This window comes from Hippopotamus amphibius, chromosome 4 (assembly GCF_030028045.1).
Source record: "Hippopotamus amphibius kiboko isolate mHipAmp2 chromosome 4, mHipAmp2.hap2, whole genome shotgun sequence".
Lineage (NCBI taxonomy): Eukaryota > Metazoa > Chordata > Mammalia > Artiodactyla > Hippopotamidae > Hippopotamus > Hippopotamus amphibius.
The window spans coordinates 130,903,293-130,927,343 of record NC_080189.1 but is presented as its reverse complement, the minus strand read 5'-3'; the positions used below and the strand labels follow the sequence as shown (position 1 = coordinate 130,927,343).

Here is a 24,051-nt window from a genome sequence, read left to right as displayed (position 1 = left end):
TTCTGTAAGACTGATGGCCCTTTAACTACTTCCTCACAGCCTCTCCATCTCTGATTCTATAAAACAAACTGGCATCCAGACCCCAGTAAGATGGTTTTTGAGAGACACCAGTCTGCTATCTTCTTGCTCTGCTGGCTTTCCAAATAAAGTCCTATTCCTTGCCTCAGCACCTCGTTTCCGATTCACTGGCCTGTCGTGCGGCGAGCGGAATGAGCTTAGACTTGGTAACAGGCTCACTGGACTGGATGCTACATGCTGTCCTGGCCAGCATGAATTTGAATTGTTCAGCATTGAAAGTACGAAACAAATAGCCTGTACATCTTCCTGCCCTTTTCTATCAATTATGAAAATGTTCCTGACGTGTGTTAAAAAGAAATTATGAGACTCTTTCCAGGCAAGAGCTCCATAGTGAGGAGAGGATTAGTCTGTATGAGGTTTCTTCTCGTGTGACTGGTGTGATCTGCGAAGGGCTCTTTGGCTCTGTTAGGCCACACCCGAGTCCCACAGGAAGGATGTTTGGAGATGAGTTTTAATTTTACCGTATTTGACTTGACCGAGGACTTCTTTACCATCCACGTGTAAATCCTTCAACGTATTGTGTGAATGTTGGCCCTGGGTGCCTCTGTGACCTATGGCACCTGACTTTGTTCTTTATCTGAACACAGGGTCCTCTGTGCTCCGCTGATGTGAACGAGTGTGAGATTTACTCAGGGACACCCTTGGGCTGCCAGAATGGAGCCACGTGTGTAAATTCAGAAGGGAGTTACAGGTAACTCTTTTCTTTCTTTTCCTTTTTCTTTAAAAAAAACCCAAAACAATAAACATTTATTTTTCATACTCACGGGTCTGCATATTAGCCATGGTAGGTCCACTTCAGTTACGTTTTGTCTGCCCGTCTCATTCTAAAGTCTGGGCTGGAGGTGCCCAGGTGCCTGAGGAATGTCCTTCACACAGCCAAGGTGAAAAGCCCCCAGAGAGCTGAACAGAAACATGTAAAGTTTCTTAAAGCCTTAGCTCAAAACTGTCACCTTTGCCTGTTTTTTTCTTTTTTGAAAAAATATTAGGGTGTGTTTTTGAAGGACTACAGCATTCTCCGGCCAGCTCAGGCATCACCCACTGCAGGAAAACTTCCCTTCCCTTACAAAGCTGACTCAGGCCTCCCAGCGCCTCCATGTTCCCATCAAACTCTAGGAATGTGGGTCCTTAAAGCCACCCTGGCCTATGCGCTACCTTGTTAAATAATCAGGTCCAAAAAGGTATGGCAGATCAAGGTCAGATCTGTAGATCCTTAAGATCACTTAAAAAAAAAAAAACTCTAGGCATTATCTTTCCCCATATTTTGGTGGGTCTCCTATATTCTGTGATTATTAAAAGATAAAGAAATTGGTTCTGTTATGACAAAATCTCTGGGTGTAATCTCACTGGAGTAAAGAGCACTTATTTGCTCTCTTACTAGTATCCCTGCTGTCTTGTTCTTCAGTTCCCTTGTAACAATCCATTTGTCCTTTCCAGCAAAAATGAGCACAGTAATTTTGTTTTTGGCCTTGTCATCTGTTAACACACTATTTTCTCAAAAAGCAGCCACAATCTCTCTCTTTTTCATTTAGTTGATCCTTTTGTTCTTTCGATCTGATCTTAATTTTTTTTTGCTCATTGCAAGTGACAAACTTAACTCATTCAAGCTTCTGGCGGATAGGTCCAAGAGTTTAAACATTGTGCGTGTTGTACCACCTCTGACGTAAATGAAGTATTACGTTATTAAAGAGCCTTTTGCTCTCTGGATTTTGTTTGTCATTTCAAGGAACCCCCTGATCCCTGCTTTTTTTAATAAACATTCAAGCTTGGGCCAGATCCAGAATGCAGGTCTAATCTTTCCTTCCCTTGAAAGCATTATCTCCTGATTTCTGTTTATGGGCATTTATCAATGAAGATTGCTGTTTGGCGATATCGGTGGCAAAGGACTCCTAGCACTAATTGTCGCCACCTTCCTGATATCGAGGAATGTCCTGGAGATTAGTTCTCACTCTTGGTCTTCTGTTATGGGCACTGTCTCCTGGAGTCTTGCAGGTCAACACAATAACAAACGTGTGCAGCAAGGAGGAGCAACCCAGAGACCAGGACACAATTGTACTTTTACCCTGAAAAATGGAAAAGAACAGTTTTAACACAAGTATTTGTTTTACGCCAGAGGTTAGGGTTATTTGTCCAGATATAAAGAGAAGGAGGAAGTGAAGGAGAGAGGGAGTGGGGGAGAGAGAGAGGGAGAGAGGGAGAGAGGGAAGGAGGGAGGGAGGCAGGGAGGGAAGGAGGGCCATTGTATTTGTTGAGAGCTGCCTAAATGGTAGGTTCCACTTGATAGGGCAGTACTGAATTATTCTCTCTTGCACCCTCCTAGCAAAGAAAGCCCAAGGACTCATTGTGCTGACTCTGGAAGTGGTTTTGGTTTCTAGTTTCTGCCCTTCATAGGTTTGCTGGAGGTCGTTCGGGAGCATGGCATTTCCATCTGGTTTATTCTTCTTGCTGTGGGGATGGTTTATGAAACCTCATGAATTCCAGTTGATTATCTATGACCTAAATACTCTCATTCAAGCATATGATGACTTTTTGAAGGAATAAAAGAACATAAAGAAAAATGTACGTGAGCATAAGATTAAATGCTTGCTTTGTGGAATCTATGTGGAATGAAACAGAGATCTCTTAGATACTTTCTCGAGTTCTATTAATTATGTGAGGTTAAATCCTTGTTAATCAGCTTCCCTGAGACTAGAACCCCCTTCAGGAAACTTCTATGGGTAGTCGCTGAAGGCAAGCTTGAGCCCCTGTTGAATAATCTGGATGTGCACACGTGACCGCAATGGGCAGAGTTTGCTCTGGATTTGCAGCCTCCTTCAGTCTCTAACTCTTGGAGCCCATTTACTTGATGAAGGCAAAAGAATCTTTATTTAAAGGGATTAATAACTTTTAATTGTAAAGACCTTTGAAAGATAAAGCGCTATGCAAATACCAATTCATTGAGCCTCATTTCATAGAAAAATTTCTGATAAAAATTCTTTCTAGGAGTAATGAAAGTAGAGCAAGGGGAACCATCATCTGTTTTCTCTGACTCCTATGGCCCGTGGTCTCGTCCCCAGGGCTCAGACAGCTAACAGATAATATTGTGCCACTTCTCAGTACTGTTTTTGCCTCTTTATTCTGAAGAATGGATTCTTAATGCTTCCTGCTGACGGTGGGTCCGAGACAGCCGGTGGTAACCGCATTTGCCGTGCGTACTTGGCGTGTGTTACACACCTCAGGCTCAGCTCTGGAAGGTTTATAGAAAAAACAAAGTTGAGCTTGTTGTCTGTTTTTTCTCCAGGAACACAGTGGTGATTGTTTTATTTCACTTATTTCCATTCCTATCTCTGGTGGATTTTAAAACAGGCAGAGCTTATATGATGGAAGATCGTCTGGTTTTGGCTCTGATGGTCATTAAGTATTAAACATATTACCTCTTTTAGTTAGTCAGTTACATTAATATTGAACCACGGACTCTAGTGCAAGTTAAACTGTGACCATGAAAGTCTATGTGATCTCGCCTCAGCTGCCAAATGCCCTTGCAGTGTTTTCGAAGATGGAAAACCCAGTTTTTTTCTGCCAGAACCAAATCAACAATAGAAGGTCATTACAGAAGTGACTTTTTCAGGGAGGCATGTGATTTACTCCTCTTTTTCTTAAAAGGGCGTATCCAGGCACCTTGAGAATATACATTTTGCATGCAAACACTGCTGTGTTAAAAAGACACGTAAAAATGGAAAGTCTTCAACTAACTCTCCCTTTCAGAACATGGGAATATGGCTGAGAAAAACAATGGTACAGGAGTAACACTGACCTAGGTTTTAATTCATCTTCTACCAATTGCTAATTCTGTGCCTTGGGCAGCTTGAACCATGCCAGTAAAATGGGATTAAAAATACTTGTCTTTGAGGATCCTAGTACGGAAATGGCTAGTGTATGTGCCTTCCTTCCTCCTCTTGGCTTTCCTCCTCTCACGTTATCTAAACTTAAATGAAAGAAGTATACTACAGAGCTGTTTAGGGAAGCACATAGGATTGAAATGTACTCCTCTCCAAGTGACAATAGCAAGGGAGAAGGAAGAGAGAGATAGAGAGGATTTAACTGCAGTGCCAGTTAATCTCTCAAATCTCAAGTGCTTTTCAACAGTAAAACACTTAGCGATAAGATAAATGCAATTTCCTGTGCACTTCCTGCAGGAAAATGCATCTAGACCCCAAGGTGAAAATAGTGCTCATGGATTAGCACGGTTATATTTTATAAGACATGAGGCAGAGGGGGTTATTATTACATGGTCTAAGGTGAAGAGTTAACAGGTAGGATCAAGATTCAAACCCAGGCATTCTTGTCCCATGGGGTCCTGAATACTCAGCCTTCTCATACATCATAGACTCAGAAAGCTACACATAGTTGGTTTAAAGATTAAAAAAATTTTTTTGGTGGATGGAGGTGCTGGTAAAACAAACTTTTAGCAAGGAAACCACAGGTATCAAATCCTCAAATGTGTGTAAGAAATGGTCTGAAGTCCTATCATCTCTGAGAGTCTAATTAAATTCTCTGAAAGAATATTCTGTGTAAGAATGGGAGGGTGAAGAGAAAAGGGAAGAGAATATGAGAGGGGGGATAGGGAAAAAGAGATGAGAAGAAGATAGATAGCTATGGGTAAGGAATGAATAATTGAATGTCTTTTTAAGTGTAATCATGTATTGCTATCAATCTGTGTGACCTTGTCGTAGTGAGAAAGGCAACCTTGGAATGCTCAGAAATGCAATTTATTAATGGAGCAGCTTTTACACAATTATACATTGATGTTGTGAATTGCATGGGACATGCTTATTCCAAAAAAGTATTTATCTGAAATTCAAATTTTAAACTGGGAATCCTGTGTCTTTATTTGCTAGGTCAGGCAACTCTACATGTGAGTGCCTGAATGGTGTTCACCATACTCTTACTCTCCACCTCCAGCCACATTCAATGGTCCCTTTTTTCCTGAGAACCCACTAGAAGGTGCCACCCGGGCAGTTGTTTCTGGGGCCTCCACGGCTACACTGAGTTCTGTGCTCAGAGTGTAGCTCCTGGTGTTTCTCCAGCAGCCAAGCTCTCTCCTTTCCCTCACTGCCAATCACACATTTGTTTTTATCCATGGATAGCAGCAGAGCTCTCTGTGCCTCAACATGTACCATTAAAAGAGCTTCTTTACCTGGTAGAGTGGCCCCCTTTCCAGAACACTCAGAAACTAGCTCACAGTCCGTGGATATGCGGATCCTCCTCGTTCCTTGACTCTGACCCTCAGCCCCGATGGCCAGCGCAGCTCGAGGGAGGCAAACGGTGCCCCGTGGGCCTGGCTGCCGCTGCATCAGCTGTGCTCAGACACGCGTAAATAAGCGTAGCTCTGTGACTCCTGTATCTCCTCCCTCCCCCGGCCACCATCTCATACCGTCCACATCCCCTCTGAAGCTGCAGGACAGATAAAAAACTAACTCAGCAACTTTAAGATTACGATACCTTAAAAACAACTTTGCTTATTTCATTATTACTGAACTGAAATCTCATAACAAAACAACCAGGGCTAGTTTAGGTAATATGTAATAATGATGTCTTGTGAGTTACATGTAAGTTATATGTAATAACTACAACATGACAATGAAAGAAATGTTACGATGTTAACTCATGTCTCATGGATAGAAATGATGCCCTTGCAGTATAACCATCATCATCACGGACTCTGAGATGTGAATATACCACTTCCCTGTGGGGTTATATACGCCTAGGGAATATTCGGGAATGTATCCGTTTGGTCAAGGTCTCCTGTGCTTACTGGCAGGCCCAGCTAGATGCACGATGAACAGCCACAATGATCTTTACCATCCTGAATGAATGAACTCCATTCCCCTTAGTTTATATATGTCTGACCTTCGAAAGTGCTGTTTGATGACCTGATAGCAGAAGAATTTATAGTGGTAGTCGTGTCCTCTCACCCTGTGTTTGAGACAGTAATGCATTTATTCCATCTGCCACTTAAGAGCAGAGTGATTTTCTCCCAAGACTCCAGCCAGTAAATCTGGTTTGCTGGTTTATGATTTCACATGCACATTACTGACGTGCAAACGGAATTATTATTATTTTTTTGTTGATGCTAAGAAACAGGTCCTGAGTTGTGCTTTATGTAACCAACAGTTGTCTTTGCTCGCCTGAGACCCACGGTCCCCAGTGCGCATCCAAATACGATGACTGTGAGGGGGGTTCCCAGGCACTCTGCGTCCACGGCATCTGCGAGGATCTGGTGCGCGTGCAGTTCGGAGAGGTGGGTGCCTTCCGGAGAGGGACCCCTCAGGGGAGGCCTGGGTATTAGTTCCTCGTTCTGCATCGCTGTGCACAGGCAGGACCCTGTGGGGCTGCAGAGGGGAGTCACATCCTACCTGTAAGCCAGGCTCAGTTGAGGAAGGCGGTGAGGGTTGTCCATAAATAGGTAGAAAACGGGACCCAGAGGTTGATTTCATTATACAAATCCTGGCACTTTTATTATTCATCCATGAATCTCGCTGTGAGACATGACCTTCTCTTGGCCTTGTGAGTCTTAGCAGTGACAAGACGTGGAAACACAAAAGGCCCACCCTTGTCTGCCACATTCAATTTTAAGGAGTCTGGATTTTTCCGGCCCCTGAGCCCTGGTGACTGCTGTAGACGCCACTTCTCTGAGCGTCCCCTGTGCTCTGGGTCCTGACAACCTTGATTCCTGGCCCTCAAGGGTGCCCAGCCCTGGCCTGCTTGGCCTTGCATGAGACCTTCAGGTCTTTATTTTTAGTTCTATTCTTTTCTGCCCACGTGATGGAAAATGGTTCCCTTCCAGCCATGGTGGGAGGGGTGGTGTGGGTGGGACCTTCAAAAAGGAAACAAACAGAATTGATTTTCCAAGGTCTGTGCCTACATGGGTGTTTTTCCCTCTAAAAGCACAGCAGGCTGAGTTGATTGACCTTAATTATATTGACTTACAGCCCTTGATTGTTGTTGCTCCCTCCCAGGCATCTGTGGGAGCAAATTACAGGTCTCCCTTACTCTGAAATAAAGCTGTTTCTCTTTTTGCCTGGTCTGGTCTAAATGCTTAATCATGTGGGAAGAAAAAGAGAAGCCACTCCATCGGCCTCACGGAAATGAACGTTAGAGGAGAAATGAGTTGGGGACCTGGTGCCATTCTCAAAGGCTTTTTGTGCTCATTTTTTTAACTGCCTTCCCGCACACCCTTGTCGTCCCGCCAGCCCAAGTACAGCTGCGTCTGCGATGCCGGGTGGACGGCCCCATCGGACGGCACAGCCTGCACACTGGACAGAGACGAGTGCAGCCTCTGGCCTGCGCCTTGCTCAGCGCTTGTGCAGTGTTTCAACACGCCGGGCTCCTTCTATTGCGGGGCCTGTCCCACAGGTATGTGGGCCTGTCCCCTTGTACCAGGCAAGACGCCAGAACCAAGTTCCTTCCACTGCCCAGGGTTAAGGAGGCTATTTTCAGGATGCCTTCGGATACAATTTCATATCCTGTTTCACTGAACCCCACTCCAGACCATCTTCCTGCTGTAGCACTTCAAAAAACGAAATGGGGGTGTTTGTCCCAAAGTCTGCTAGAGTCAAATACCGGGGCCAGCGTTAGCCATAGAGTTTGGGAGATTGAGTTGCTGTGGCTGTGAACTGATTAGACTTGAGATCAAAAGACACGTGCTCTGGTCCCACCTTTCATATGAGCCAGATGTCTGTAAACTTGGACAAATTGTTTGATCTCTGAGTGTGTTCAGTAGAGTCCAGCTGTCCTCACCTGGGGTGTTGTTAGAAGACCCTGGGGTCTGGCTGTAAACAGGGTCATCCAGCTCCGTCACAGACCTGCAGAGACTGAACCTTCGGGGAGGTCACATGCCGAGTTGCTGAGAACGTGGACTCAGGGCTCAGAGACTGCCTGGGTTTGGGTCAGATCTTCATTTCTTACTGTGAGGTCATCATCCTCCCTTCAAGGCATGCTTGCAGAGCACCTACTGTGAGCTGAGCACTGAGCTGTGTGTGCTGGTAAGCAATTGACCAGACCCTGGAGAGTTTACAAGGCCTGTCTGCACTCCTTGGGTGTTCTTAGAAAGTGGAGCCTAAAAAGAATGTAATAACAGCAGCTATTCTTTATGAGAATGTCATTAAGGCATGGTGCTAGGCAAGTTCTAATTCATGCAACTGCAACAGAAACAAGAAATGGTAGGAATTAGTAGCATTCCCATTTTGAAATATATGAACTTGAACCTTAGAGAAGGTAAATAACTTGCCCAAGGCCCAAGAGCTTATCAGCAGTCAGGATCCAAACCCAGTTCAAGCTGACCCTGGGTGAGAGCTGAGCTGCTGGGTTCTCCCTTATTCGCTCTTGCCAGGGAACCCCACATGCTACTGTTTCACTTAGTGATGTCTGGTTTCATCACTTTCTTCATCTCATCCGTTTAGATCTTATACGATTAGAAAGAAATTGAAAAAACACGTCAAGACCTTTTCCCTCTTAGTTCTCAGGGGCAAGCGAAATTCGCAAATAATCATGTTCTTGAAGGTAATTTGCCAATGGTCATCTTTAAAAACTAGAAATCAGAAAAGTAAATGATCTAAAGTGTAACCTGAGCAAGTGTGTTCTTACATTTTTCTTTTTATTGTTGGAGAGAAAAAAGAGAAACAAAACCTTTTTATTTTCCCTTTAATCGCCTTGTTTTTTCCTGAATATCAAAGCAAAATATATGCTGCTTATAAAATATAAGCAAACTATAAAAATATGGAACCCCCCAAATATATAGTTTTATCACTCAAAACAATTAGCGTTTGAGCATATTTCCTTCCAGCTTTTTTCTATGCATTCAATTATTTACCCACAAATATGATAATTTTCTTAGGTAGATTTTTAGAAAGGTCCCTGCTGAGATCAAAGAAAATAAATATTTTAAAGGATTTTAAAGGTTTTTAAAATTCTTATAATTTTAAATCATTTCAATTATAAGAGTAACAAAACTCATAACAGTTGAAGAAGGCAGCAGTGTCTCAAGTAAAATGATAATCCCTTTCTTCTTCAAGCTCATTCTCCCGATGATACCACTGTTAGCGGCTGGTCCTCTCTCCTACATTTTCCTTCACTCATACAAACACACAGACAAATACGCAGGTTTTAAAAAAAATTCTTTGCCTAAATTGGGATCATAGTTCTGAATATATTTCCAAAATTTGGTATTTTCAATTAAAATACATATGGGAAAATTCTTTCAATGTGTGTGTGCATATTATTAAAATAGCTTTTAGCATCCAGTGGTATAGATGGGTTGTAACATATTCAGCTATGCCCCTGTGGACCATTGAGAGTTTTTTCCCCCATTAAACAATGCTGGAGTGGACAGAGGCTTACTTACATCTTTACATACTGGCAGTTTTATCATGGTAGAATAAGTTTTAAGAGGTGGAATTATTAGTCAAAGGTATGTGTTTTAAAATTTTAAATGAATACTGCTAGATCTCGTTCCCGATAGGTTTTATTAATTTAACTTCTGACTAACAGCTTTTAAGACTACCCTATGTGCCCACCTCTTCGCTGGAATTTGATTGTAAGTATTTAAAAACAATTTTGGCCAATCACATAGGTAGAGTATATCTCATTTTAATCTGTGGTTCCTTACACAGTTAAGCAGGTTTTCATGTGTGTTTAACTACTGAAGAGCTAACTTTTCAAACCTTCTATTTTTCTAGGCTGGCAAGGGAATGGGTACGTTTGTGAAGATATCAATGAGTGTGAGATAAACAATGGCGGCTGTTCTGTGGCTCCACCTGTTGAGTGTGTAAACATACCTGGATCTTACCACTGTTATCCCTGTCCACCAGGTGCTACATCAAACTTCCTGATACCGTTACAGACAAAACTTGCATTTGAAAACAGGATCTTGTGTTGCATTATAAATATGGCGTATGTCTAAGGAGACAAACTGAATAGTGCAAAGAGTTTCACTTAACTTACGGATCCAGGGTACATTAGTTCATCTATGTCATAAGAAAGAAATAAAATTTATTTTGAATATAAATGGAAAACTATAAGCCTTTACAAACTGTGAAATAGCCTCTTGAGATAGTGCAGAACTTGACAGATTTTCTCTGTGGATCACAGACCTATTGTTCCCACAGCTTATTAATATAATGAACTCATGAGATGATTTTCATATAAAGTTTCATATATATAACAGACATAATAGTAGGTATATCATATATGTGACTTTCCCTTCTCTTCCAGAAAGAAGTCCTTTCTCCTATTCTCTAATGTAAATTGAGTTACTATCCAAGAAGTTCAGGGAGTTCTAAGGGGTAAACTGAAACCCTGCGTGTTTTATTAACATGAAACAACAGTACTTTGGACTTTTAGAATGATTCAGCTCCAAGATCTTCAAAGTGACTGTAATTAAGAAATGTGTCAACTTCCTTAGTGTCAGCACTAAGTCTCCCAGCAGTTTCATCCGTCTTTTTATTTTTATTTTTAATTTCTGTCATTAGAAACAACCCTGAACATTGTTTCTGAAATCAGGTTCCTAATTCTTGTTGTCCATTTTCTTCACTATGGAGTTTTATTTATGACACATTATATTTACATTTTCTGTTTTGATGATGGAAGATCACTGCTTGGTCTGGTTGCTGACGTTTGATTCTCAGATTGGCATCCTTCTTCTTGCATATTCCTGACCTTGTGTCTCTTGCCCCTGCTCTTGCTGTGACCAGGATACCAGGGCGACGGAAGAGTCTGCACACTCACAGACCTCTGCTCGGTCAATAATGGAGGCTGCCACCCACACGCGTCGTGCGCCTCGGCTCTGGGTAATGAGTGACATCTCTCCTTCTGGTTTGGGGTACTTTAATATGACCTTCTAAAGCAAACCAACATTTTAGAATCAAAATCCTCTATTTTCAAAATTCTGACTTTGGTCTTCAAACCAAAAATTAATCCATGTTATAAAACTATACATTTGGATTTTTTTTTTAATGCAATAGACTATACTCTCTTATGATCTGCTCTAAGTTTGGCAGTTATTTCCCAAGATAATTAAGCCAGCTGATGGATTCCAGCAGGAAGGAGGAAAGGAGGGAGGAGGACCTATCAGTTCTCTTTAAGGACTCCCCTTTCTGGGCCTTTGGCTCCACTGAGTGAGGTGGCTAAGCCTGGCTACAAGGGAGGCTGGGAAACATAGTCTTTATTTCAGGTGCCCACGTCCCCAGTGAAAATAAGGCGTTCACTATTAAGGAGGGGAAAATGGATCTAGGGTGAAAACCAATAGGGTCTGCAGTGCTGCATAAAAGAAGCTTCACCTCCTATAATTTTAAAAATACATACATATTACTAAATTTTCTCCCATAAATATATCAATTTATATGCTTATTAACAGTGTGTGAAAATATACATTTACGCCACCCCTGACAGTAATGGGTACTGTTGCTATTTTTCGTTTTGGTCGATTTTATAGGCAGAAATTTCCTTCTCATTATTTTAATTTTGACTAAATCAAAAAACTTTCTGATTACTGATAATTGATAATGAATACTTTTCACATATTTACTGGCCATTAAAATTTTTTTTCATGTCCTTTGTGCATCTGCTTTCTTACTGATTTGTAAAATTTCATTTGTACTATAAGGGTATTATCTCATTATCTATCTTATGTTTTACATGTATTTTTCCTGGATGTTGTTTTTATTTTAATTTTGTGGTAGTGTTTTGTATTTAGAAGTTTAAAATTTTTATGGCGTCAAAAAGGTAAATCTTTTCTTTTAGGGTTTCTCCTCTTAGAATTTGGCCTTCCCTACCAAACTCTTTAAAAATCGTCAAGTACATGTTCTTTCATATTTTCATTTATTTTTAATATTAAAATCTTTGGTCTTTTTAGGATTTGTTTTTATCTATAGCATCAAATAGAGATCTAGTTTGATATTTTTGTCCAAATAGGTGGCCCCAACTCTGTTTATTGAATAATGTATCATCTCTCTCATTATTTCAAAATACCATTTTTATTTTTACTAACTTGCCATATATATGCACATATATGAAAGAATATATGTGTGTATATGTGCATGTATATATATATGTATGACTACATGTTTATTAAATGGTTAACAACCTACTGAAGTGATTAAGAGCGTGAATTCTAGAAGAGGACTGGATTTTACTTTTCCCTTGGCTCCACCATGTTCTAGCTGTGTGTCCCTGATCAAGGCACTTAATCTCTCTGTGCTTTGTCTTCATCTGTAAATGGAGATTATAATAGTACCTATTTATAGGGCTTTTGAGAGGATTAAATTAGCATGTGTACAGTTCTTGCAACAGACACCATCATCAGGGGCATGCGCTGTCCTGCTGCCAGCCCCTCCATGCTAGGAACCCCCCCGTTCCTTGGTGTACCTCACATTTGCACACAACTCAGGACCATGGCATGTGGCTGACAGCACCAGTGTCAATCTGTAAATAAAGTACTGAAAATGTGTCATGTCTTTCTTATTCTTAAGGTAAAAACTAGAAAAAAAAAAGATTCTAATATTTCCTCTTCATACCGTGCCTTGTCTGTCCCTGGGGTTGTGTAGACTTTGACGATTCCTTGTCTAGACAACAGAGGCTGAGTGTTGTTACCAGGTCTGATCGGAGGAGAGCTGTATTTACATGTCCATTTGTGTTCCTAAACAGGTTCCTTACCTCTCTGCACCTGCCTCCCGGGATATACTGGAAGCGGTTATGGGCCGAATGGATGTGTGCATCTCAGCAACGTTTGCCTGAGTCACCCCTGTTTACATGGACAATGCATTGTGAGTCCTTTGTTCTTCCTGAGGAAATTGAGTACTGGAGAGTGATTTTTAGTTTCACTTCTGAGAAATACATTTTCTATGATTTGTGAACTTTAAGGTAATGATTCAAGCTTAAAATAAAGAACTGTCAATAACTTTCAGATAAAAGGTAGGTAATAACTTTATTTCCTAGGAAAAACCAACGAGTTCATTTTTTCTCTCAGTGATTCAAGGCAGTAAAACAAAGCCTACAGTTTGACCCAAGTACATCTGATTTCTTATTCTTTGCAATTACCATTTAAATGAGTTAGTGCAAGTTAGGCTACTGGAAGATGCTTATGGTTCAACATCTTCTGCCTAGCACTGCTGTTCTTTATTATTTGGGTTGGTTCAAGTTTACTGTCTGTCCTTTTGTTCTGTGACTTTATGTTTCTTCTTTCCTTAGGAAACAATCTCCGGTTATCTTTGTAATTGTGAATCAGGTTGGGCAGGTGTCAACTGCACAGAAAACATCAATGAGTGTCTGAGCAACCCCTGTCTGAATGGGGGAACCTGTGTTGATGGCATTAATGCTTTCAGTTGTGAATGCACACACTTCTGGACTGGATCTCTCTGTCAGGTTCCCCAGCAAGGTACGCTCAGAATTTCTTGTACCACAGGTGCTCACAGCTTGGAAGTATCATCCTTGAGTGAGTCCTGCTGCAGATTCTCTACTGAACCTGCTTTCTTGTTCAGTTGCTCAGAGGCTTAGAACTAAGTCTTCCCTTGCAGAAATGGCATGAAGCTCACAAGGTAAATATATATTTCAATTTAAGCCATAAAAACCTTTTCATCAAAGGAAAAATTAAATTATGTCCCTTTTGCAAAGAAAATATGCTAAGGTATTGTGGTCTTCTAAGAGAGAGTTTTCTCTATAGCAGCTACTTCATTTCCCTGGAATGTTACATATGATAATGTCACTCTCCTGCTCTAGAATATACAGTGGCTCCCATTTGCCTGTTAAATAAAGATTGGGACTGGTTTTCAATCATCCTCTATAACCAGGCCTCACCCTGTCCATCTAACCTTGTTTTTCACTACTTCCTTAAAAATATGCCAGATGGCTTTCCTTATCTCCCGACCCTATGTGCCACCACATTGCTGCTGTGTTCCTTTATTTGGGAAATTTCTCTCCCCCAACCTCTCCAAATTCCTTCTTTGCTTCCCATCGGAATGTATCTGTCCCTCCGGAGTGCTTCACATTCAGCCTGCTCCGTAAACCTCTTCCGACGACTCTGCCCCTCCCCCATTCCTCCTGACTGAGTTGGCACGCTTACGGAGCCTTTACCGGGTGTCTAGGACTATAGCAGACCCCGTGGAGAAACAAGGAAGCATAAAGCAAAACAGTCTTCACCTCGTATCTGCTTGTCTTCCAGTTGAGGAGACAGGATGATACCAAATGGCAGAGGAGAGACAGGAACTAAAGATAAGAATTAAACCATGTGGGGTCAGGTGTCACAGAGGCAGAGGGAATGGGAGCCAGAGAAACGCCCAAGAGGCAGGAAATTCAGGCGGAGATGAGGAGACGTCCGCTGGGCTTTGAACCCCAGGCGGGATTCGGGTGGATGTTGAAGGGAGCCAGGGGAGAAGACAGGATGGCAGGGCTTTGGTCGCCAAGGTGAGTTACGCAGACTTCTCTAGATGTTTTGACAGCAGGGTGGGAGTTGCCCGGCCTCTTCCTTTTCAGAGTCCCTGAAAAGCACAGTTCATCTTCTTTTCCTTTGCAGTCTGTGGAGGGGCCTTCTCGGAGATGAATGGAAGCTTCAGCTACATGAGCCCTGATGTTGGTTATGTTCACGACGTGAACTGCTTCTGGGTTATCCGAACTGAAGAGGGAAAGGTAAATGCAGTATCTCCCATCCAAACGTACGTTTCCCGTATATGTATGGATATGTACTACGTGTATATGTTACATGAAATACGTATAATGATAACTCAACCGTCAGATATTGAGGACTTGCTAAGTGTCAGGCTTTGGGCTAAGTATTTTGCATACCCTTCTCGAAACCTTACACTAACTCTTCAAGTTACAATACTAGTATCCTCATTTTATAAATGAAATAATGGAAACTATGAGAAGCTAAGTACTTTTTTAAAAACACTCTTTAGCTGGTAATTAGACTAGTTGGATTTCAAAGCCAAGTTTACCTTTCAAAGTCCATGCTTTGTCCACTACGGATGCTACATGGGTTGGCTGACAGCAAGCCAGTAATTTTATAGTCATATTGTTACCGAGACGGTAGCGATCACTCAGTGCTATGTTGAGTATGACGCCCAAATGGGGACTGCTGTTAAGATGGTTTCCATATCCAGGTCTTCTCTGTGCCATTGCCTGTGCCAGTATGCTATGTTAATTGCTTCACATACATTTAATCAGTGCATTTTAACTCTCATAACCCTGAGAGAGAAGGATTATTATCCTCATTTTACCCTTGAGCAGCTGAGAAATCTGTCCGGGGGCAAGTGGTCTGTAAGTGACCTGCAGGGACTTGAACCCAGGCCATTGGACTCCGGTGACTGAGCTGCTGCTCGAACACTCTTCAAATTAAGATCTGAGCCCAAGATTTTTAGTGCTTTTTATCCCCAACATTAATTACTCAGACTTTTCCAAATATTTATTTCTCAACCAACTCATGGACTCATTAAAATAAAGTTGTATGTCTGAAGAGCTAAGGCTTTCCCTTGAAATCCTATTAACTTTTCCCAGCAAGCTAATGTTACAGAGGTCATTGTACAAGGTCAGAAATATTTTTTCCCTTGAGGAGCAAGGATTCTGGGACCTGGTGACCCCACAATAGAATAAACTCCAAAATCAGTCTCCCAGTGGGTATATTATGTGAATTTCCTTCCTTCCATTTAGTTTTCATGAATTCTGTTTCCTGACATTGAAAACATGTTTCTTTCAAGAAAAAAATCATTTTGTGAAAAAATTTTAATGTTTTCACTGTAAGTTTGTAAAAAAACTTCCTGCTGTTTTTCTTGATTATTGTGATTTTTATGTCTTCTTATCCCCATCACAGTTTACATAATAAAGTTTACATAATATTGAAGTAAGGGTAGTTCAGTTCATAAACATTTATTTGATTTTCATTGAAATCGCTTCAAGGACAAAAATGATGTAATGTTGGGTAACTGATCTTAAAAATACCCTAGCACAGAATTTCAAAAATATCCTGACACCCTTTTTCATGAGCTGAGTGCTGTAATGGTTTTCGATCATAAATTATATTCAACAGCCTCCTTTTGGTAGTTTGTTTTAAATGAGGTTGTTGGCACAAAATCTTTTATGTTTTCTTAATTACATAACTATATTTAAGTCTGCACGTTCTAACATTTTAACTTGGAGGCACATTTGCATACGTATTCTCACCTACTTGCATACTCAGAATTCTTCATGGTACCTTTCCCCTGATGTCTGCTCTTGGTATTACTCATCTCTTAATGACTTCCAACCACCAAAGACTAGCACACGTTACACATGCCTACACCATGTCTGCTGTCTACACCAGAGGTCATCCATCCAGGCTGGGCATCAGTTGAGAGGTTCAGAGACCCCTAAGGAGTCAGCATCCCTGACAAGTTATTAGTCAGTTAAATCTAATTCAAGGTAGATGTTATATTGTACTGATTTGGAAGCACTGTTAGCTATACATGCAGTGCCTTTTTAAAAATGAACTTGACAGTTTAATGAAATCTAGGTAAATCTATTTCATTAACCCATTGAATAACAACACACTGAGTATAAAATTTCAGTTACCGTAAATGAATAAGTTCTAGAGATCTGCTGTACAGCATAGTGCCTAGAGGTAACAGTACAGCATCGTGCACTTCAAAATGTAAGTGTTCTTACCAGAGAAACAGAGAGAGAGAGAGAGAGAGAGAGAGAGAGAGGGAAGGAAATTGGAAGGTGTTGGTTATGTCTATTACATTGACTGTGGTGATGGTATCACAGTTGTTTACATATGTCCAAACTTCTCAAACTGTACACATTAAATATGAGCCGTTCTTGATATATCAGTTATACCTCAATAAAGCTGTTGAAAATCTATTTCATTAATGTTAAGATTTTTGATATTAGCTGAAGTTAGGTCTAAGCAATTTTTAACACAAGTCATTTAATATAAAGAATTGTCATATGTGTTTGTGGATAATTAGGAAATAATAGATGTCTCTTGAAAGGGACCCAATTGTAAATGCTTCCAATTAGTAGGGGAAATACTTTAGAATTAACATAGAATTGAAGAAGAATCTCTTGTGACCTTTGTATTTTTAGGTGCTGCGGATCACTTTCACTTTTTTCCAGTTAGAATCAGTGAACACGTGTCCACACGAGTTTCTTGAGATTCATGATGGGGACTCCCCCGCGGCATTTCAGCTTGGAAAGTTCTGTGGCTCCAGCCCCCCTCAGCAACTCCTCAGTAGTGACAACACCCTCTATTTTCATTTCTATTCTGAACATTTAAGAAACGAGAGAGGCTTTACCATAAGATGGGAAACACAGACACCAGGTACGTGTAAATATGGAGAGACATAAAGCAAACTCTTGAGGTTATTAAATTTTCTTGATCAGTATTAGATTTTTGGATACATTAGCTGTTTTGAGCTCCAGTGATATATGCTTTTTATAATTATTTTAAAATCAAATGAATCTAAAATGAATTGCACTTTCATTTTGTGTTCAGAGATAATACAATTTAGATGAATTGGAAGAGTTTAAAAAACACGAGTCTTTAAGCAACCCCTATGAAACTACTGAACAGCATTTTTAGAATCTACACTAGTACCTGCTGCAGGGGTGCTGTCTAGGGCACTGTCTCCTCCTTCACTTAGTATTCTTTATTCAGTATCCTATGTGAATGTCATAGGATTATTTGTCCCTTTTGTTTTGATTTTATTTATTTATTTTTACATACACACATAGACTCATGAAAACATCACCACATCAAGAACATACTCATTGCCCCCAAAGGTTTCCTCACGCCCCTTTGCAATCCAGTCTTACTTCCTCCCACACTCCTGTGTCTAGGCAATTACTGATCTGCTTTCTGCCACTACTGAATAGTTGCATTTTCTAGAATTTTATATAAATGGAATCATATAGGATGTATTCTTTTGTCTCTGGCTTTTTTCACTAAGAATAGTTATTTTGAAATTTATGTATATTGTTATATGTATCTGCTGTTATTTTGGTTTCAGTATTATCTTTTAAGCTTTTTTACTATGAATTTTTTGAGCATATAAAAAGGTAGAGAGAACAGCACACTGAAACCTCCAGTTCATCCATCAATATGTCCGTGGATCTATTTCTGGAATTTCTCATCTTTTCTGTTGCTTTATTTGTCTATCCTTTGCCACATTGACTTAGTGCTGAAGCTTGAAATCCAGTAGTGTGAAACCTCTAACTTTGTTCCTTTAAAATAAGCTAGATCCTTCACATTTGCATATACATTTTAGAATCAACTCGTTAACCTCCCCCCAAAAGTCTACTAGGATTTTGTCGGCATTGTATTGTCTGGGAAGAAATGACTTCTGAAGAATACTGACCCTAACAATCCATAAACGGGGACTGTCTGTGTTTACTTAGTTCTCCTCTAGGTTAGTGACGGTTTGTAGATTTCAGTGCTTGAGCACTCCACAGCTTTTATTAATACTTCCCCGAGCTATTTGATATTTTATGCTATGTTAAATGATATTATTTTTCTAAAATTTTATTTTCCACTTGTCAATATATAGAAATATACTATGAAATATTTTCAAATATTTGGTTTCCAACCCAGCCATATTGCTAAATTCATTCATCAATTCTAATCATTTTTAAAAATTATTTATTTATTTACTTATTATGCACTGTGTTTTTGTTGCTGCACACGGACTTTCTCTGGTTGCGGAGAGCGGGGAGCTACTCTTCATGGGCTCCTCATTTTGGTGGCTTCTCTTGTGGTAGAGCACGGGCTCTAGGCATGTGGGCTTCAGTAGTTGTGGCATGCAGGCTCAGTAGTTGTGGCGCACGGGCTTAATTTCTCCGCAGCATGTGGGATCTTCCCAGCCCAGGCATGGAACCTGTGTCCCCTGCCTTGACAGGTAGATTCTTAATCACTGCGCCACCCGGGAAGTCTTCATTTTTGTTTGTTTGTTTTACTAGAGTCTTTTGGATTTCTCTATATACACAGTGATGTGATCTGTGAATATGTTATATTATCTGTTTTCCTACTTCCTTGCCAATCTTTATAACTGTTATTTCTCTTCCTTGACATTTATTTTCTTGGCTAGGACATCTAATATAACGCTGAATAAGAGTGACAAAGTGGGTATCATTGTCTTGTTTCCAACCTCACGGGGAAATGTTCAGTACTTCACCATTAAATGTAATGTTTTAGATGTAAGTTTTTGTAGATAACTTTTATCACATTAAGGAAGTTCACTGTGAATTATTATGGCTGAATAAACAAATTACCCACGAATTTAATGTTGTAGAACATTAATCATTTTATTATGTTTCTGATTTTGTGGACCAGGAATTTGGAAAGGTCCCAGCACAACAGTGATTACTTGATCTCTTAAGCAGTTACTATCAGCTACGGGCTGGGACTGTGGTCATAAAGGCTGAACAAGGCTGGAAATTCCAGATGACTCATCTCACATGGCTAACAATTGATGCTGGCCTCTGGATGAGAGTTCAGCTAGGCTGTTGACCTGAGTGCCTACATGTAGCCCCTATCCTATGGTGGCTTAGGGTAGTGGAACTTCTTTCACGGCAACTGGCTTCTCTCAGGGCAAGTGTTACAACAGAGCCAGGCAGGGGCAGCATAGCTTTTATTGACCTATCCTTAGAGGTCATATTGTGTTATTTCTCCTATATTTTCAATTGGTTGAAGTAGTCACAAGCCCACCCAGATTCCAGACAAAGAGACCCCCACCTCTAAACAGGAGAAGTGCCAAAAAATTTATGACCATTTCTAAACCATCACACCTTTTATTCCTAGCTTGCTGAGAATTTCTATTATGAATAGATGTTGAAACATATTAAATGAACTTCCTAGGTGGCGCAGTGGTAAAGAATCCATCTGCCAATGCAGGGGACATGGGTTCGAGCCCTGCTCTGGGAAGATTCCACATGCCACGGAGCAGCTAAGCCCATGCGCCACAACTATTGAGCCTGACCTCTAGAGCCCGTGAGCCACAACTGTTGAGCCCATGTGCCGCAATTACTGAAGCCCATGCACCTAGGGCCTGTGCTCCACAACAAGGGAAGCCACTGCAATGAGGAGCCTGCGCACCACAATGAAGAGTAGCCCCCACTCGCAGCAACTAGAGAAAGCCCGTGTGCAGCAACGAAGACCCAACGCAGCCAATAACTAAATAAAATAAAATAAATAATTAAATTTATAAAAAAAAGAAACATTAAATACTTTTTCTAAGTCTTTTGAGAAGATCATATGGTTTTCTCCTCTGCTTCTGTCATTTTCTCCTCCCTCCTCTCCTCTGGGACTCAAATCTCACACAGAGGTTTTGGCGTTGTTTCATAATTTCTGTTAGTCTGCAGTCTTCCCCTGTGTGTGTGCAGCGTAGGATTGAGCTAAGGATCCAACGACATGCCTGTAAATTTTCTTTTTGGTGCTATTTTCATGCAGCTGCCTTCTCTTTAATACCCTGCTCCAGAATCCTGGCCACTTTTGTAAGCCCCAATTCCAAGTCTTGTTTCTTTCACCCAGCAAGAGTATTGCTACTGTCTGGGCCCCACTGCCCTGCACTGCAATTTGAGAAATGCATATAGGGAGAGGTTGATCATATTCAGTTTTGTTTTTGCAAAAATGATTACATCAGGAGGTACTTTTCCCTTTGTGGTGAACTCTTTGTGTATACCTCTTCTTTTTAGAAGCTCTTCATGTTTTAGAGATATTAACTCTTTGTATTATATACTGCATTTTTCCAAGTTTGCCATTAACATTGTACTTTGCTTGTGGTATTTTAATTTTTTTACCCATATGATAATTTTTTTTAAGTACTAAGTTTTAAAAAACTTTTCTTCCTCTGAGCAACTGAGATGTTTTCTCGTTAGGAACAGTGAAAATCACGTCACTACCTTTGTTTTACTTTTTGTCTTGGTAGCAGAACTTGTTTTGAATAACCTGCATAGCTATGTGAATTTCATAGCCTGCATATCTGAGATGTCACTTTATTTTATTTTTTTCTAATTTATATTTACTATAGTCTAGATTTATATGTAGATTTCTGTTTGTCTATCTTACAGTAGCATCCAGTAGCCGCCCCAGATGATATGCAACTTTAGGGGGCCGATAGGGTGTAGTGGAGGTGGTGGTGGAGTGGGTGTCAGAAAGCCTGGCCCCGTCCTTCCCTCACCCCATTGCTGGGAAGGTGGCTCAACCACCCATAGACATTTGAATTTCTTCATTTATAAAATGAATGATTTAACTATATCACAGTGTTAAGAGACCTTCTCAAATGAAAATTATGTAGCGCTTAACTGTTCTAATGTATAAAATTATCTGCTTTGTTGAGAGGCATAGGGGCTGACAGCAGTTCCAGAACTTTTTATGAATTAATGTACAGAGGCGTAGGGGAAGGATAAATTAGGAGTTTGGGATTAAGAGATATACACTATTGCATATAAAACAGATAAACAACAAGGATTTACTGTATAGCACAGGGAACTATACTCAATATCTTGTAATAAGTTATAATGGAAAGAATCTGAAAAAGAATATATGTACTCTGAATCACTTTGCTGTATACCTGAAATGAACACAACATTGTAAATCAGCTCACTTCAATAAGGAAAAGAGTTAATGTGCAGAAATTAATCTCCTTCAAAGTGAAAATATAAATCTGTCATCTCATTGTTCATCTGTCAGTTCAGCACTGCATTTTAAATCATGTCACCATGAGATGACTAATAAGCACGGATCCCCATGCATGGTGATTCATTTTTTTATCAATTGGTACTCCTGGATTTATAACTTTATCAAACTGGAAAGCAGACCGTCTTGCTTAATTTATGAGGGTGTCCAAAACTGCACTTAGTTATTTATAAATTTATTTATTTATTTGTTTATTTTATTGGCTATGTTGGGTCTTCGTTGCTACACACTGGCTTTCTCTAGTTGTGGCGAGTGGGGGCTACTCTTCATTGTGGTGTGCGGGCTTCTCATTGCGGTGGCCTCTCTTGTTGCAGAGCACATGCTCTAGGTGTGTGGGCTTCAGTAGTTGCAGCACATGGGCTCAATAGTTGTGGCTCACAGGCTCTAGAGGTCAGGCTCAATAGTTATGGCACATGGGCTTAGTTGCTCGGCAGCATGTGGTACCTTCCTGGGGCAGGGATCGAACCCGTGTCCCCTGCATTGGCAAGCAGATTCTTACCCACTGCACCACCTAGGAAGTCCTCCACTTAGTTATTTAAACAAAGCTTTTCCTCTTACAGTAAAGGCTATGATAATTTTATGTGAATTATAACTTGTATACAAATGTAAAGCTATTTTTTCCTCCTATTTCAGAGTGTGGCGGTGTACTGACTGGAACTTATGGTTCTATAAAGTCTCCAGGATATCCTGGAAAGTACCCACCAGGAAGAGATTGTGTCTGGAAAGTGATAACTAGTCCTGGTCTCCTGATAACATTCAGCTTTGGAACCTTGAGCCTGGAGCACCATGATGATTGCAGCAAAGATTATCTTGAGGTAGACAGTTGTATTTATTTATTTTATTTATTTATTTTTTAAAGAACTTTTATTGAGATATAAGACAATTGTATTTAGAAAGAATTGATCATGATGTGATTAGAACTCAGGAAACTACGATTGGTGATGTCCTTGGATGACCACAGTTTATTAGCAATAGTTAGATGTATTCTTCAGTAGGCAGCTGACGCCTACGTCTTGCTAACTCCGTATTCCCTCGCAGGGAAAGTGCAGAGTCCTAACCACTGGACTGCCAGGGAAGTCCCTCTAACTCCCTGTTCTTAATTGTGCCAGCTGGTTGCTTCTTCTGGGTTCCATTTAACTCTGGGAAACAGGCTGCCCTGCCTTCTCTGTCATTTCTGGATGTCCAGTCTCCTACCATGGGAAGAGCAGAATTTACAAAATCAACACCCAGGAAAGGCTGTCTTCTTCCAAGGCGACTCAGGTTTTCAGTCGTCTGTCGTAAACTGACAGGGTGTTTCACAAGTTGCCTATTGTGTTCCATGAAGCAAAACAACTTAATAGCAATTGTGTTAAAATGGGTTTTAGGGCATGCCTCGCTGGATGTATTGATCATTGCCATTGGGAGGAGAGGAGTCACCCTCTGCCCCTCTAGATTACCATTAGTAAAAGATTAAAATATGGAAGAGGAAAAAAGACTGTTATATTCAAATGCCATAAGCATGTAGGTCTATCAAAAATGTAGCTCTCCATTTGTAGACTGAAGAGATCATTGAGAAGATTGAGTTCATATGTTGTTCCTGTCTTGTTTATCATCATGTCTCAGTACCCCTTGCAGTAGTGATAAAAGACAATATGCTTTCCCAAGTCCATTAGAGAAGAATGGAGTGCTATGGAATTATTCATAAAGGATGGAAGGGTATGCTGTCAAACAGGAAGCTCCACAATTAAAGTTATTAGTAATTTAGCAGGTGTAATGGATTTGAAACCTTTGGGAATGCCTGGAAAATCTTCCTCTCCCTGGAAAAATATCAGGAAGAAAATCCTTTAAATGTTCACATTAAAGTGAATTTTCTTGAAATTAATTTCAATATATTCTATCAAATTAAAATTAGAGGCATTTTTTTTCATTCCTACGTATTGATTCCTGGATATGCATAATAGAAAGAACCAATCATTCCAATAAAATTGAAATGCCTCTCATCTGTCAAGAATATTTCAAGGAGCTAGTTAAATTACAGGAATAAAGTTATACTGCCCTATAACTTTTCTGCCAATAGAACAATTAATTTGAGTGGACAAAATTGGCCATATTAAAATATTATCTGGTTCACTGGTGCCTTGGTATTTTATGCAGTACAGAATTTGCAGTTACAATAGAATTGTAGAGTGGTTGGCGCAATTATTTAAGAGATGAAAACCCAACAATTAAAAAGGTTTTCTGAGGTCACATCGTTATTTTTACAGTACTTAATTACTATTAAAATTTCGCTTTTTAAATTC

At 40.3% G+C, this 24,051-nt stretch overlaps 1 protein-coding gene across 1 annotated transcript in view; it reads left to right on the top strand.

The window, feature by feature from the left end:
* The window catches only part of CUBN (cubilin), a 275,207-nt gene that overhangs the window by 5,374 nt on the left and 245,782 nt on the right, over positions 1-24,051 (top strand). Inside the window, exons 6-15 of the mRNA XM_057731754.1 lie at positions 666-769; positions 6,229-6,355; positions 7,308-7,470; positions 9,792-9,923; positions 10,806-10,901; positions 12,757-12,875; positions 13,300-13,486; positions 14,621-14,733; positions 17,167-17,401; positions 22,406-22,587. Of these exons, the coding sequence (XP_057587737.1) occupies positions 666-769; positions 6,229-6,355; positions 7,308-7,470; positions 9,792-9,923; positions 10,806-10,901; positions 12,757-12,875; positions 13,300-13,486; positions 14,621-14,733; positions 17,167-17,401; positions 22,406-22,587 (1,458 nt within the window). The remainder of the gene's footprint in view (positions 1-665; positions 770-6,228; positions 6,356-7,307; positions 7,471-9,791; positions 9,924-10,805; positions 10,902-12,756; positions 12,876-13,299; positions 13,487-14,620; positions 14,734-17,166; positions 17,402-22,405; positions 22,588-24,051) is intronic.